The sequence below is a fragment of the Ostrea edulis genome, chromosome 1, assembly GCF_947568905.1.
Source record: "Ostrea edulis chromosome 1, xbOstEdul1.1, whole genome shotgun sequence".
NCBI classification, from domain to species: Eukaryota; Metazoa; Mollusca; class Bivalvia; order Ostreida; family Ostreidae; genus Ostrea; species Ostrea edulis.
The window spans coordinates 46,461,789-46,473,853 of NC_079164.1; the positions used below are offsets into that span (position 1 = coordinate 46,461,789).

At 32.9% G+C, this 12,065-nt stretch overlaps 1 protein-coding gene across 1 annotated transcript; it reads left to right on the plus strand.

Annotated features, from left to right (window-relative positions):
- The first annotated feature begins 871 nt into the window (after nt 1-871).
- Nucleotides 872-11,617, plus strand: LOC125654868 (sigma non-opioid intracellular receptor 1-like). Its single transcript, XM_056150360.1, has 4 exons — nt 872-1,061; nt 3,196-3,396; nt 4,879-4,971; nt 8,005-11,617. Exons 1-4 carry the CDS (start codon nt 911-913, stop codon nt 8,247-8,249), a joined length of 690 nt encoding a protein of 229 aa, XP_056006335.1. The 5' UTR covers nt 872-910; the 3' UTR covers nt 8,250-11,617.
- Nucleotides 11,618-12,065: the final 448 nt, after the last annotated feature.

Consider the following 12,065-nt stretch of genomic DNA (forward strand, 5'->3'; position numbering starts at 1 on the left):
AACATTATTTATGCAACACAACTGCACATATACTTCTTTATGATCTTATAAACGAATTCTCCATCTTGTTCATGTGGACATTACGAAGATGTATATATACAAATGTATATCATTTCTTTTTTGCTCGTAAAATTACTCTAAAGCTAGAAATAATCTTTTTAAATATTAACCGCCTTTTCATGCTTCACTTGGTCATTATTAATACAAATATGTTATTGTGCGGTGATGTTAATTTGCCTTGCAGACTAAAATAAATATTTTTCAGCTGTTCACTTTATAAAGTACTAGTAAGTTGTTAGAACCTATTCTCAATCCTTTGATTGATCAATAGAATATGTTCAAAACAAAATACATAATATGTTATATTATAGATTTTGATGATCCTCTTGAATTTAAAATTACTCCATATTATGATAGAGAATTTTTTCGTCTCCAAAAAGCGATCGCTGATCATACGCTGCTAGGATTTATTTGTTTTATTTATTGGTTCCGGAGGTCGTGAGTTCAACCTGACATTGGCTGGAACAAAAGTGTGTATCCATATAGTGAAAATCTCTCTCTCTCTCTCTCTCTCTCTCTCTCTCTCTCTCTCTCTCTCTCTCTCTCTCCATATCATATATTCGTTATTCATTTGCAAAAGAAAAGAAAAATGTTTGCAATTCACTGATAAACAGAAATATTTGTTTTCTGGTATTTGTTTTGATATATATAAAGCACATACAGTGTAGAAATAAAGGCACTCGACCGAATGGATGTAGAAGCACAGGTAGAATTTCTCAGCTGTTTTGCAAGAAATACATGTCAAAGACCGAAGATAAATATCAACACGAATATAAATTGGACGAGCTAACCTAATAGGAACTAAGAAGTCTTCAGAAAAGAAGATAGAGAAAGGTTCGATGTAAACAAGATGTTGTGCTGCAGTGTAGGTTGTCTACATTCAACCGTTAAGTGGGTTCTGTTGCTATGCTTCTTAACTTTTTGCATCCAGTACTGGTTAAACAAAAAAGAACATTTAACAAATGGCGACGAGATAGCTGTATTGGTGAGGAAATATGCAGGTAAAGTTTATACTGCAGTTTAAAAGTATTGTTAGTTAACTTCCTTAAAGTACTTAACCTTGTGAGGCTTGTGTAACGAACCTAGCGGATCAAAGTTTCATATATAATTAGAATTTCGGTGAATTTTATTTTTATTTTTATAGTACCAGCTGTCAGAAAAAGACCACCTAATCATTCTCGAGAGTCAATAAAAAGACCACCACCTAATCATTCTCGAGAGTCAGTTTCTTAAAGACCACCACCTAATCACTCTCGAGAGTCAATTTCTTAAAGACCACCACCTAATCACTCTTGAGAGTCAATTTCTTAAAGACCACCACCTAACTGCTAATGACTCTTGAGAGTCAATTTCTTAAAGACCACCACCTAATCACTCTCGAGAGTCAATTTCTTAAAGACCACCACCTAATCACTCTTGAGAGTCAATTTCTTAAAGACCACCACCTAATCATTCCTGAGAGTCAATAAAAAAACCACCACCTAATCATTCTCGAGAGTCAATTTTCGAAATAAACTTTTTGACTCTAAACATTAGAATTCAGGGGCTGCAATTTTTGGAGCTCAACATTTTTAGTTGAAGTATTCGGATATTGATATGGTTCATATTGTTTATATTCAGTCTAGATTTGTAGATTATAAGTGGAATTGCCCACTCATGAAATCTGTTTCCCTTAAATGCTACATGTAGGTTACGTAACTCACTGTTTTCTCTATACAGCCTTACCAATTATCCAGGGTAATGTTGTTGAATTAAAAACGATACGTGTATCTTCAGTTTGCTTTACAGGTTGTCCCCTAAGTAAACAATATTGATATGGTTCAAAATTCTGAAAAATGTTTGATGTTGTTGAACATTTAAACAGGTACATTATGTACGTTACATAGGATGTTTAGAAAAAACTAAAGGTTATACTGAAAAAGGGTGATAAATTTTAAGAATACGAAAGTCATCTTTTGTATAGTATGAGTTTACACCTAACATTCAATCTCTGCTTTGAGTCTTCATTACATTTTTCACATGTTTAAATTTCATGTGAAATACATTGTCACGTTAATTGTATATAATAATTTGATAAAGTTTTTTGATATTATATTAGACTGATGTGTACATCTAACTTAAATTATATGTCATCATAGGAGCTCCAGTGCCCATTTCTAGTAGGGGTGAAATGATTCACCAAAATATTGATACTGTTCAATATAAATGCTCGATTCAATGTTTCATTCATTGCCTCGATTTTTGGTTCAATACATTTATTACAAACGGGTTCAGTAAAATACATCAGGCTTAGCCTGTATATATATTATTATTACCTGTATGAGGGACAAAATAGTGTCCAATGATGTTCAGACTGTTGTTTGCTTTGAGTCTGACGAAAATAATAATGAACTTTGTCAGTTTAAAGTACAGAGTACAGATCCAACAGGCATCTTACCGTTTGGCAGTTTGGAAACATTTTGCTTTTGAAATTATGATTATTAGATTTTTAGTAAAATCAGGTGACCTATTGCAATTGGTTGTCGTCAGATGTCGTGTGTTAACAATTGAACATTTTTAACTTCTTCTTGATAACTACCATTCCAATTCTTTTCAAATATGGTATGAAGCAACATTTGGACAAGGGGAATATAAATTGTAAATTTCAGGACTCCAGCACCCCTGGGGCATTAGGGGCGGGGTAAAAACTGCCCAAAATTGACAAATTTTCAAAAATCTTCTTCTCAAGAACCACACATGTGGAAGAAAAACTAAATGCATGGTGATGTAGAGCAGGAAGGCCTCTACCAATATTTTTAATTTCAAGATCCCCGGGATAGGGGTTCTGACCCCAGGGTGGGGCCAAACTTGGTATATAGTTTATGTGTAAAACACTTAAATAACATCTTCTTTAGTGCTATTGATACTAAATTGAAAGTAAATAGATATTTAGAAAAAACAGGTAGTCCTTTACCAAAATTGTAAATTTGATGATCCCAGGGTTAGGGTTCTGATCCCAGGGTAGGGCCAAACTTAGTATATAGTATTTATATTTACAAACACATTTTATTTAAACTATGCAATAGATAAACATGACATATCATCTTCCACCGAAAAAAAAGATAATTGTTTGATATATTCTCATGACAATTTCAGGTTTGAAACCCAAGGTGGCTTTTGAGAAAATAGCCACGGTGCTTCGTAGAATGTATCCGGGCCATATTCTGCCAGATGAGGATATGCAGTGGATATTTATGAATGCTGGCGGGTGGATGGGCAGCATGTGTATCCTGCATGCTTCTCTTACGGAGTATATTTTGTTTTTCGGTACAGCTGTGGAAACCTCAGGTCACTCTGGTAAGGGCAAGGCAATGATATGGGACATTTGTTAAAATAGAAACAAACTCTGTTGAGTACAAGTCAATATATTTAGATGTTCCACAATCTAGGGACAAAAACTGACACAGTGTGTATCATAACCTGGTGAATCTTGTAACACAAAGTAACTGTTGATATACATAATGCTTTTAAAACAGCTATTTCTATGTTTACTCTGGTTACATATTACAATGGACTGGGTTTTTTTCCCTCCTGTCGTCTTCTGTTGACTGTAAACTTTTGAATAGTTTGAGTGGTTTTTTTTGTTTGTTTTTTTTAACTAAAACTATATGCATTACATGCCTCCCAATTTCACCATTTTCATTACACCAGGCTTCTTCCTTTGATTCAGGAAACAAACATAAATGTTTAGGAAATGTCTTACAGCTGATTTTGCTGTTCAGATGCTCAATTTGTCAGAGAAATTTTATTGAATATCATAGAGAAATTTTGTGGAATATCAAGTTCACCTGAATTGTGCGATTTGCAGTTGATTGATGTATAATTAGTAGTTTATGATCTAATTCGGAATTATAATTGTCATTTCTATAAATATGAAAGTCAGTTTACAGCTCCGGTATCACATGTATAGGACACATGTAGTTTTAAAAATAATACAGGATGGCCATCTTGTTTTGTAAATTGTAATACTTTAGATTGATTTGATGAATGATTTTATTTAACAAAAATCAAAGGAAAATACCTAGTCATACAAGGTGAGAAACAGTGACAGGATTTGGAGTTATCTTTCTTTGTGTTTCAGTTATGTGGTTTATTCCTTTAATTTGGCTGTTACTTGATTTAGAAATTACTTGATTTCAGATAAATGAAATAAGTTTATGTACTGATTTTAAAATTTTAAGAAACCAGCTCTACACTTTTACATACTTCTATTAATACATACATGTACTTCTAAAAGATAAGTTTTAAATCAAGCATAATTTTTTCTGCACGTAATTATATATATATATATATATATATATATATATATATATATATATATATATATCCAATAATAAAAGTCAAGAAACACAAAACTCGAATAACATTTCACTGTTAGCGCTTTCGGCTTTAATGTTATTCGAGTTTTGTGTTTCTTGACTTTTATTATTGGATGTATTTACTGTATCAAATACCGAATTCTTTTTTACAAACTATATATATATATATATATATATATATATATATATAATGTATCTTTACTGATTCATATTGTATTTCCAAAACAAAAAGCTACATATTACAAGCTATGAATATAAGGAATAAATGTTTAATTTGTTTGTATTATAGGGTTATAAAAACAATAGATGTATTGGGTACAATGTAATTTCTGTCTAACAAATGACCCCATGCTACTACCATAGTTTATATACCACCCTAATACTATTATATAAACAACCTAGACTTTCCTGAAGTATATGTATGTTTTCTATGTGGAATGCACTGTGTACCTTTTTTCAGGTCGTTACTGGGCCAATATCTCCGACACATTGATTTCAGGGTCAGTGAGGCAGTGGAGGGAGGGAGAACTAGAAGCGCATGTCTATAATACCGGTCAGTATTGACTAGTACAAACAAAGTTGTTTTCATCTCACTGGAGCTGAAAGCTCAGATGGGATTTTCTGATCAAAATTTGCCCCTAGCCTGTCTGTTGGAAGCCTGATTGTCTTCTGTAAAAAAAAAAATTCACCTTTTAGATTTTGACTGAAATGGATATCAGTTTCTTTAGATTAAAACATCCTCCTCTAGTGTAGAGTAATGGCAAGATTGTTCAAGGCACGTAGTAAAATACGCTTCTAACGGAGGACTTGGGGATGGACATTGTTGATTTGTTATAAACATAATTCATTATATCAATAAGTTTATAATATGTTTTAAAATTACATGGAATGAAAATCACATCACTGTAAATAACATCTTTGCTAGGCAAGTGTCCAGTTCGTTTACTCTCAATGGGAGATGAGAGTAAGCAAATCAGACAATTGGCTAGTGAAAATATGTAAATAATGAATTCCTTATAATATTGATTGATTGTTTCTTGCTTAACGTCTCACTCGAGAATTTTTCACTCATAAGTGATTCCACTGTATCCATGTTTTACTGTTTGACCCCTCGATGGACTAAGAGTAGTTTCATGAATTGTCTAATTAATTGGTCTCAATTGATAATTAATTGGTCAAATGTCTTGTCTCGGTAGATAATGAAATTTATTTGCTCCTATTTTTTTGGTGTAGAGGGAAATGATGCAAAACGAATTTTAATTTAAGCAGTTGATTTAAATACGAATCAAAAGTGACATCAAAACACATTCATGTCATTTTATCTTTAATCTTCACATGGATGAATCACAATAAGATTGATACAATCTATTCTTTATATCTTAATGTTGCAAATACACAAATCTAGTTTTGATTGATACATGTGGCCCATGATTTCTATTTGACATTTTTGACAATTTTCAAAGACAATGCATTATTAAGTCTCTGACGATTTAAAATTGGAAATTACTGAATTTCAAAGAATTAGAAAAACACTTGATTTTGGGGGTTAGAAATTGCTGTTGTACATTTTGGATCTGGTCCATTGTTCAAACTATTACACAGGGTTTGGCCATAATTGAACATTATTTTATAAATTGCATAAGAATAACTATACTTGCAATACAGTGGAACCCCGTTATTACGTTTTCCATTTTGTCACAATAAAATAACGTAATACCGGGGGCAACGTAATAAACGTTCCCAGTTAAATCCGTTAAAAATATCATTTGGAAATTGTATATCGTCCGTTGGTACTCCGTGAAGGGGTGTGTGAATATATCTTTACTGTTTCTTTGTTTAAAAGACTATGGTACTTTGTTTTATTTACATCTTATCTTTAATGTCCGTAATTCTTCATGTTCTTATCCCCTTTCTTTATTTCGGTGTAGGATACATAAGGATGTTTTGATAAACGTTGCTTTTTCTGCATTCGTTTGGACCGCCATTTTGTTCAACTTTAAAACAATGCGTTCATGTAAATTTCTCTCAATAACTCGTTCCGGTTCGTATTCAACATTCGTATTTAAAAAATAACAAAACATCGTTTTTATTAAGTTCTCTAATTACACAATACACAACACAATAAAAAAAATCCCACCCAAAAAACAACAAAACTATAGACACAAAACGCACACGATACCCAACACTTACACACTTCTCACCAACGATAAACATGCACGGAGAACAATTTTAGCGCAATCCACATAAAAAAAAAAATATATAATGATGCACGAAGATTTCATTTATAACGCTAAATGATGGCACTAAAATCACGTGCGCATCAAGGGATTTTAAAATATTCACTGAGGTAAACGCCGTGCACGAATCGGCCGATAGATTGGTGTATGTATGGACGAGATTTACGAACACCCAAGCTGCATGTCCAAACAACGAACAATTTTTTAAATTGAACACCTTTAATCACTTATGTCCAAGCAGTTACCCAAGCGGTTGTAACATTGCTACGATAAATCTTGTCTTTCTTGTTTGGTACCAAAGCTTTCCGTGAATAGAGTTTTAATAGCGAAGGTAATCACACAATGCTGAACACGCAGGCGGTTGAGAAATTATTTCTTTGATTATCAAAATATGAAAAATGAAGTAAATTTCATAGAGTACAATTTCTAAATAAACATTATTTAATTGTTTATCACTGGCTTCTATACGGGGTATTCACCTGTATTGATGTCGCTAGATCTATCGAAGCGTGATCAGTCAAGCGTCTCTAATCCCCAAACAGACTAGGAAATTTACGTGGTGACTGCCTCAGGCAGTCAAGGTGTGAATGGCTTATTATTTTGAGAATCACTATTGAATAATTAGGGGTTTATTACGTTTTTGTCGGAATATTTACAACGTAATACCGAGTCCCGGCATTTTAGGACAACGTAATAACGAGGTCTATTTTATATAGGTTTGTTAAGAAATGGTTTTGTGCTTTGAAAATCCAACGTAATATGCGGACTAACGTAATAAAGGGGGAACGTAATAACGGGGTTCCACTGTATAAGTAAAAATCTTTTAAACCTTTCTTCTCATGAACCTTAGCTTAACAGTTTGTCCAATTGATATGCAAGATGTTTAAAGTTGCAAACTATTAGTCTCAAATTTTGAATATCTATATATGAACACATGTCTCAAGGGAGTATTGAGACCATGTCCTTATTACAGTAAAACATGCTTATAGTGAAGTGCTGGGGATGAACAATATTGATTCATTGTAAACGTACTTTGTTATATCCGATTAGTTCATATGTTTTAGAACTACTGGGAATAAAAATGACTTCACTGTAATTGTGAATTCATCATAGATGTGTTCGTTGTAACAGTGTTGTACTGAGGTAATAACACTGCTTGAGGAAGAGTAACTAGGACAGTCATCATGTTTCCTCATGTATCTATAAACAAATAGATTTTATATTAGTAAAATTACATGTTTATATTTCTAAAAGAAAATCTTAAACATGTTTTGATTACCGTATATACATATATATTAAAATAAGTACCCCGGCACCCATAAACGACCAACTTTTGGTTCTTTACACAGGTGACACCATACCACACCCCATGGGGAATGCCACAGCGGTCTACTTTGAGGCGGACACCTGGATGGTGGAGTATGGCAGGGGATTTATCCCGTCTACACTTACCTTTGCCCTGGCAGACACCTTCTTTAGTACCACAGATTTTGTGACCCTGTTTTACATTCTCAGGATTTATGCTAAAGCTATGTTTCTGGAAGTCAATGCATCATTGGAGGACTGGAAAGAATATATCAAGGACAATTTGTAACTCTAAATGTGCACCATTGTTATCTTCCACTTTTTTATGTAATGTTAAGGGACCAAGTCTCATGCATTCTTGAAAAGTTTTGATCGTTGGGCTGGACCACTGTACACAGTTATTCCTGATAGATCAGGTGCATTGAGTGGACAGTGGGTAATATAGGGTGTTTCAAAATATGTCATTTTCAGATACTCATTAAAAACAATATTATATATATATGTACAACATTTATTGCAACTCAGAACTCATTGCAAATTTATTCCAAAATATATATACTGGTAAACATTCTTTATACATCATGTACATAAGCCATTTATTATACACATAGTAAGTTTTATAATGAGCATATATTACCACCTGACAATTTTAATTTCATTTTTCAGAAAATCCCATTGACAAAAGTAAAGAAAATTCAGATCTTATGATTGTACTGGTCACATCAAAGCAAATTTCTCCCTTGGAACCATTCCGACACTTTCTTTAATTCATATGCAGAATAGATCTGTCCTAGATAAAGCATACATATTAGTTCTTTCATATTTCAGCTTTGGTAAAAACAAAAACAAATTGATTTTTAGTAAAGTACACGTACGTGTATCAATCTGAATTTACACAGTAAGGCATGACATTACTGTCTTAGAAAAATTCAGACCAATAATCCAATAGCACTTAATGCTGCCCATGTAGAGAATTTGACAGATGTATTGAAACACCCTGTACATTGACCTCTAATCATTGTTTGGTTAAGTGAACCTGTGAGTACATGTAAGTGTGATTGGTTTAACCTAATTTGTAGTTAGAGAGTGTTGACACATTGCTGGTTGAATTATTGCAACAATAATCATGTAAGTGTCCAGGGCATAATAGTGTTGATGATGTCTTTCAATCTTCCATTTTCATCTTCTTTCTGTCACTCCCATTTCGTGTTTAACTCATTTCTGAAAGAGCTACCATCATCATATTTCATATACAGATACCTCTTTGTGAGATTATAATGATAACGGGTTTTCATTTACCTTGACCCTTTATTTGACCTCACTTTGATTACAAGTAAATGATTTAAGATTTACGAAACTAAGTGAAAACTGACACATACTTACCAAAACCTTCTTAAAGAGGTGTATCTGTATTTTGGATAAACTAGATAGAAATGGCTTGAGGAAAGTCACTGCCCAACCCACTAGAAATATTTCAAATAAATCAAAGTACTGAAAATACTGCAAGAGTGAGACTAGTTCAACCTCACAACAACAGAGTTAACATATTAAAACAAATACATAGAGACCGTTTGATTTTGAGGGAACTAATTGTTACAACACCTATTGAAATTACTCGGGGAGAGTATTTTAGGGTATTTAATGTCACCATAAATGTAACTCAGTAAAGTTACACACTTTATGTGTTCAGTGAAGTTACATACTTTGAGTATTTGTTAATTCAAAATCCCTGTTGAGTTACATTCCATAATCCATTTGGGGATTTTTAGTCAGTAATACATGTAGCTTTGAGGCTGAGGGATGTCCCACTTATTGTAAACATTTTGTATTGAATTTTCTAATACTAACATTTATAAAGCTATCTTATGTACATTGTGGTAATCCAGATTTGATATTTATTTTGTCAACACTGGAGAATAGGATATTTATGGAACACCCTATGATATACTAATATGTTGTTTTTTTTCGTTTTTTTTTTCCATAGAACATTTTGCTGCTTTATATATATTTGAAATAAATATTTTTGTGTGTACATCTGTGAATTTAGGGTGCTTACTATTGAATAGTATTGTACATCCTAACATTAATGTAAATTTCAATTCTGTTTTAATTTTGTGTTAAAGCACGTGACCTTGATTTTTAACTTGCCTGATCCATAGGCTCAAGTGAGCTTTCTGATCATTTTTCTGTCATTGGTGATAACTTTTCTCATAAATGACTTCTCAATAATTAACAAGCCAATTCTAAAGAAACTTGGTACAATGCATCTTTGGATAAAAGGAATTCAAAGAGGAAATTATGAAAAATTGGATATGCATTTTGAAAATCTTCTTAAAATCTCATCCTTACGTCACTTTGGGTGAGTGGGAGTAGGGAATTGAGCCATAATGGGATATAGACTGTTAAAGTCCCAGGAATGTGAATGCTGCAGTTTTTCAAATGAGGACAAAAGCATTTTTCTATAATTGCTCTATGATAGACATATTTATATCTACTAATTCTAATGTAGAGACTACTAGAGTTCATGCCATATTACCATTTGGGATCAATGTTTAAAATTTAACCCATCTGTGGAGTTTATTTGACTCAGGTGAGCATTGTGGCTCATGGCCTCATTTTACTACGTTTTCACCTTGATTTGTAAGAGAGAAAAAAGTATTAAGATATATGCATTGTCGTGGTGCTTCATATATGAGTTCTTTATTTAAAATTTTTGTGACTACAATTACAATGTACATAATTTTATTTTTTAATTCAGAATTTCCGTAGCTGCAATTACTAGTACTACATACATGAATTTTTGTATTTAGAATTTTCATAACTGCAATTACAAGAATCTTTCATAACTGCAATTACATTAATTATACTCCATGCAACAAAGTTGTGGAGGGTATAATGTTTTTGACTTGTCCGTCAGTCCCTTTCTTGTCATCGCACTTCCTCTGAGACCGCTCAACAGAATTTCGTGAAACTTTGTAGTTAATATGGACACACTGTGTACATGTCCATATTCGCAGGAAATTCTGATTCAATAATTTTTCTGGGAGTTATGTCCCTTTTGAACTTAGAATTTCGAGCCTCCCCTGTTCTTTTCAGCGCAACTCCTCTGAGACTGCTCAACAGAATTTCGTGAAACTTTGTAGTTAATAAGGACACAATGCGTACATGTGCATATTCCCAGGAAATTCTGATTCAATACTTTTTCTGAGAGTTTGCCCCTTTTGAACTTAGAATTTCGAGCCCGTCTGTCCTGTTCATGTCAACTCAACTCCTCTGAGACCGCTCAACAGAATTTCTTGAAATTAATAAGGGCACACTGCGTAGATATCGCATATTTCCAGAAAATTCTGATTCAATAATTTTTCTGGGAGTTATGTTCCTATTGAACTTAGAATTTCGAGCCCGTCTTTCCTGTTCTTGCAGTAATGGTATTACTGTATAGTATTACACTGTACCATTCATTATGTGAGCCATTGTCAAGCAAGGTTGGAGCGTGGGGTATGTGAGATTGCTCACTTCTGCTTTCTTTCAGGGTTTTTTTTTTTAAATTTAAGTACTGTTATATTAATTTTTTATTAAGAAGTTTTGTAACTGCAATTACATGTATTGATTTTTTTTATTCAGAATTTTCCATATTAATAAATGCAATTGCATGAATTTTTTCATTTTGATTTTTTGTAACTAGTTACATGAATTGTTTATTGAAAATTCACATAACTGCAATTTCATGAATTTTAATACAGAATTTTCCATAATTGTACAGTAATTACACTATATGAATTGTTTAATTGAAAAATTTCCATAACTGCAATTACTTGATTTTTTAAATTAAGAATTTACGTAACTTCAGTTACATAAATTTTTATTGACTGCAATTGCACAAATTTTTAATTCAGAATTTACGTAACTGCAATCACCCACCAATCAGGTTTAGTTTGTTTTACATCTTGTCGAGAATATTTCACTCATTGAGACATCACCAACTGTAGGTGAAGTACCACAAATTTAGACATATACTTAGCGCTCGGGGTCATTGCAGTGAGGGTTCTTTAACGTGTCAACGCCTACCGCAATACGGGTCCTCCGATTTTAAGGTCATATCCAA

Coding starts and splice junctions, on each gene's coding strand:
- LOC125654868 (XM_056150360.1), top strand. CDS start 911: ATGTTGTGCTGCAGTGTAGGTTGTCTACATTCAACCGTTAAGTGGGTT. Junction 1,062..3,195: donor ATTGGTGAGGAAATATGCAG/GTAAAGTTTATA, acceptor TGACAATTTCAG/GTTTGAAACCCAAGGTGGCT. Junction 4,972..8,004: donor AGCGCATGTCTATAATACCG/GTCAGTATTGAC, acceptor TTCTTTACACAG/GTGACACCATACCACACCCC.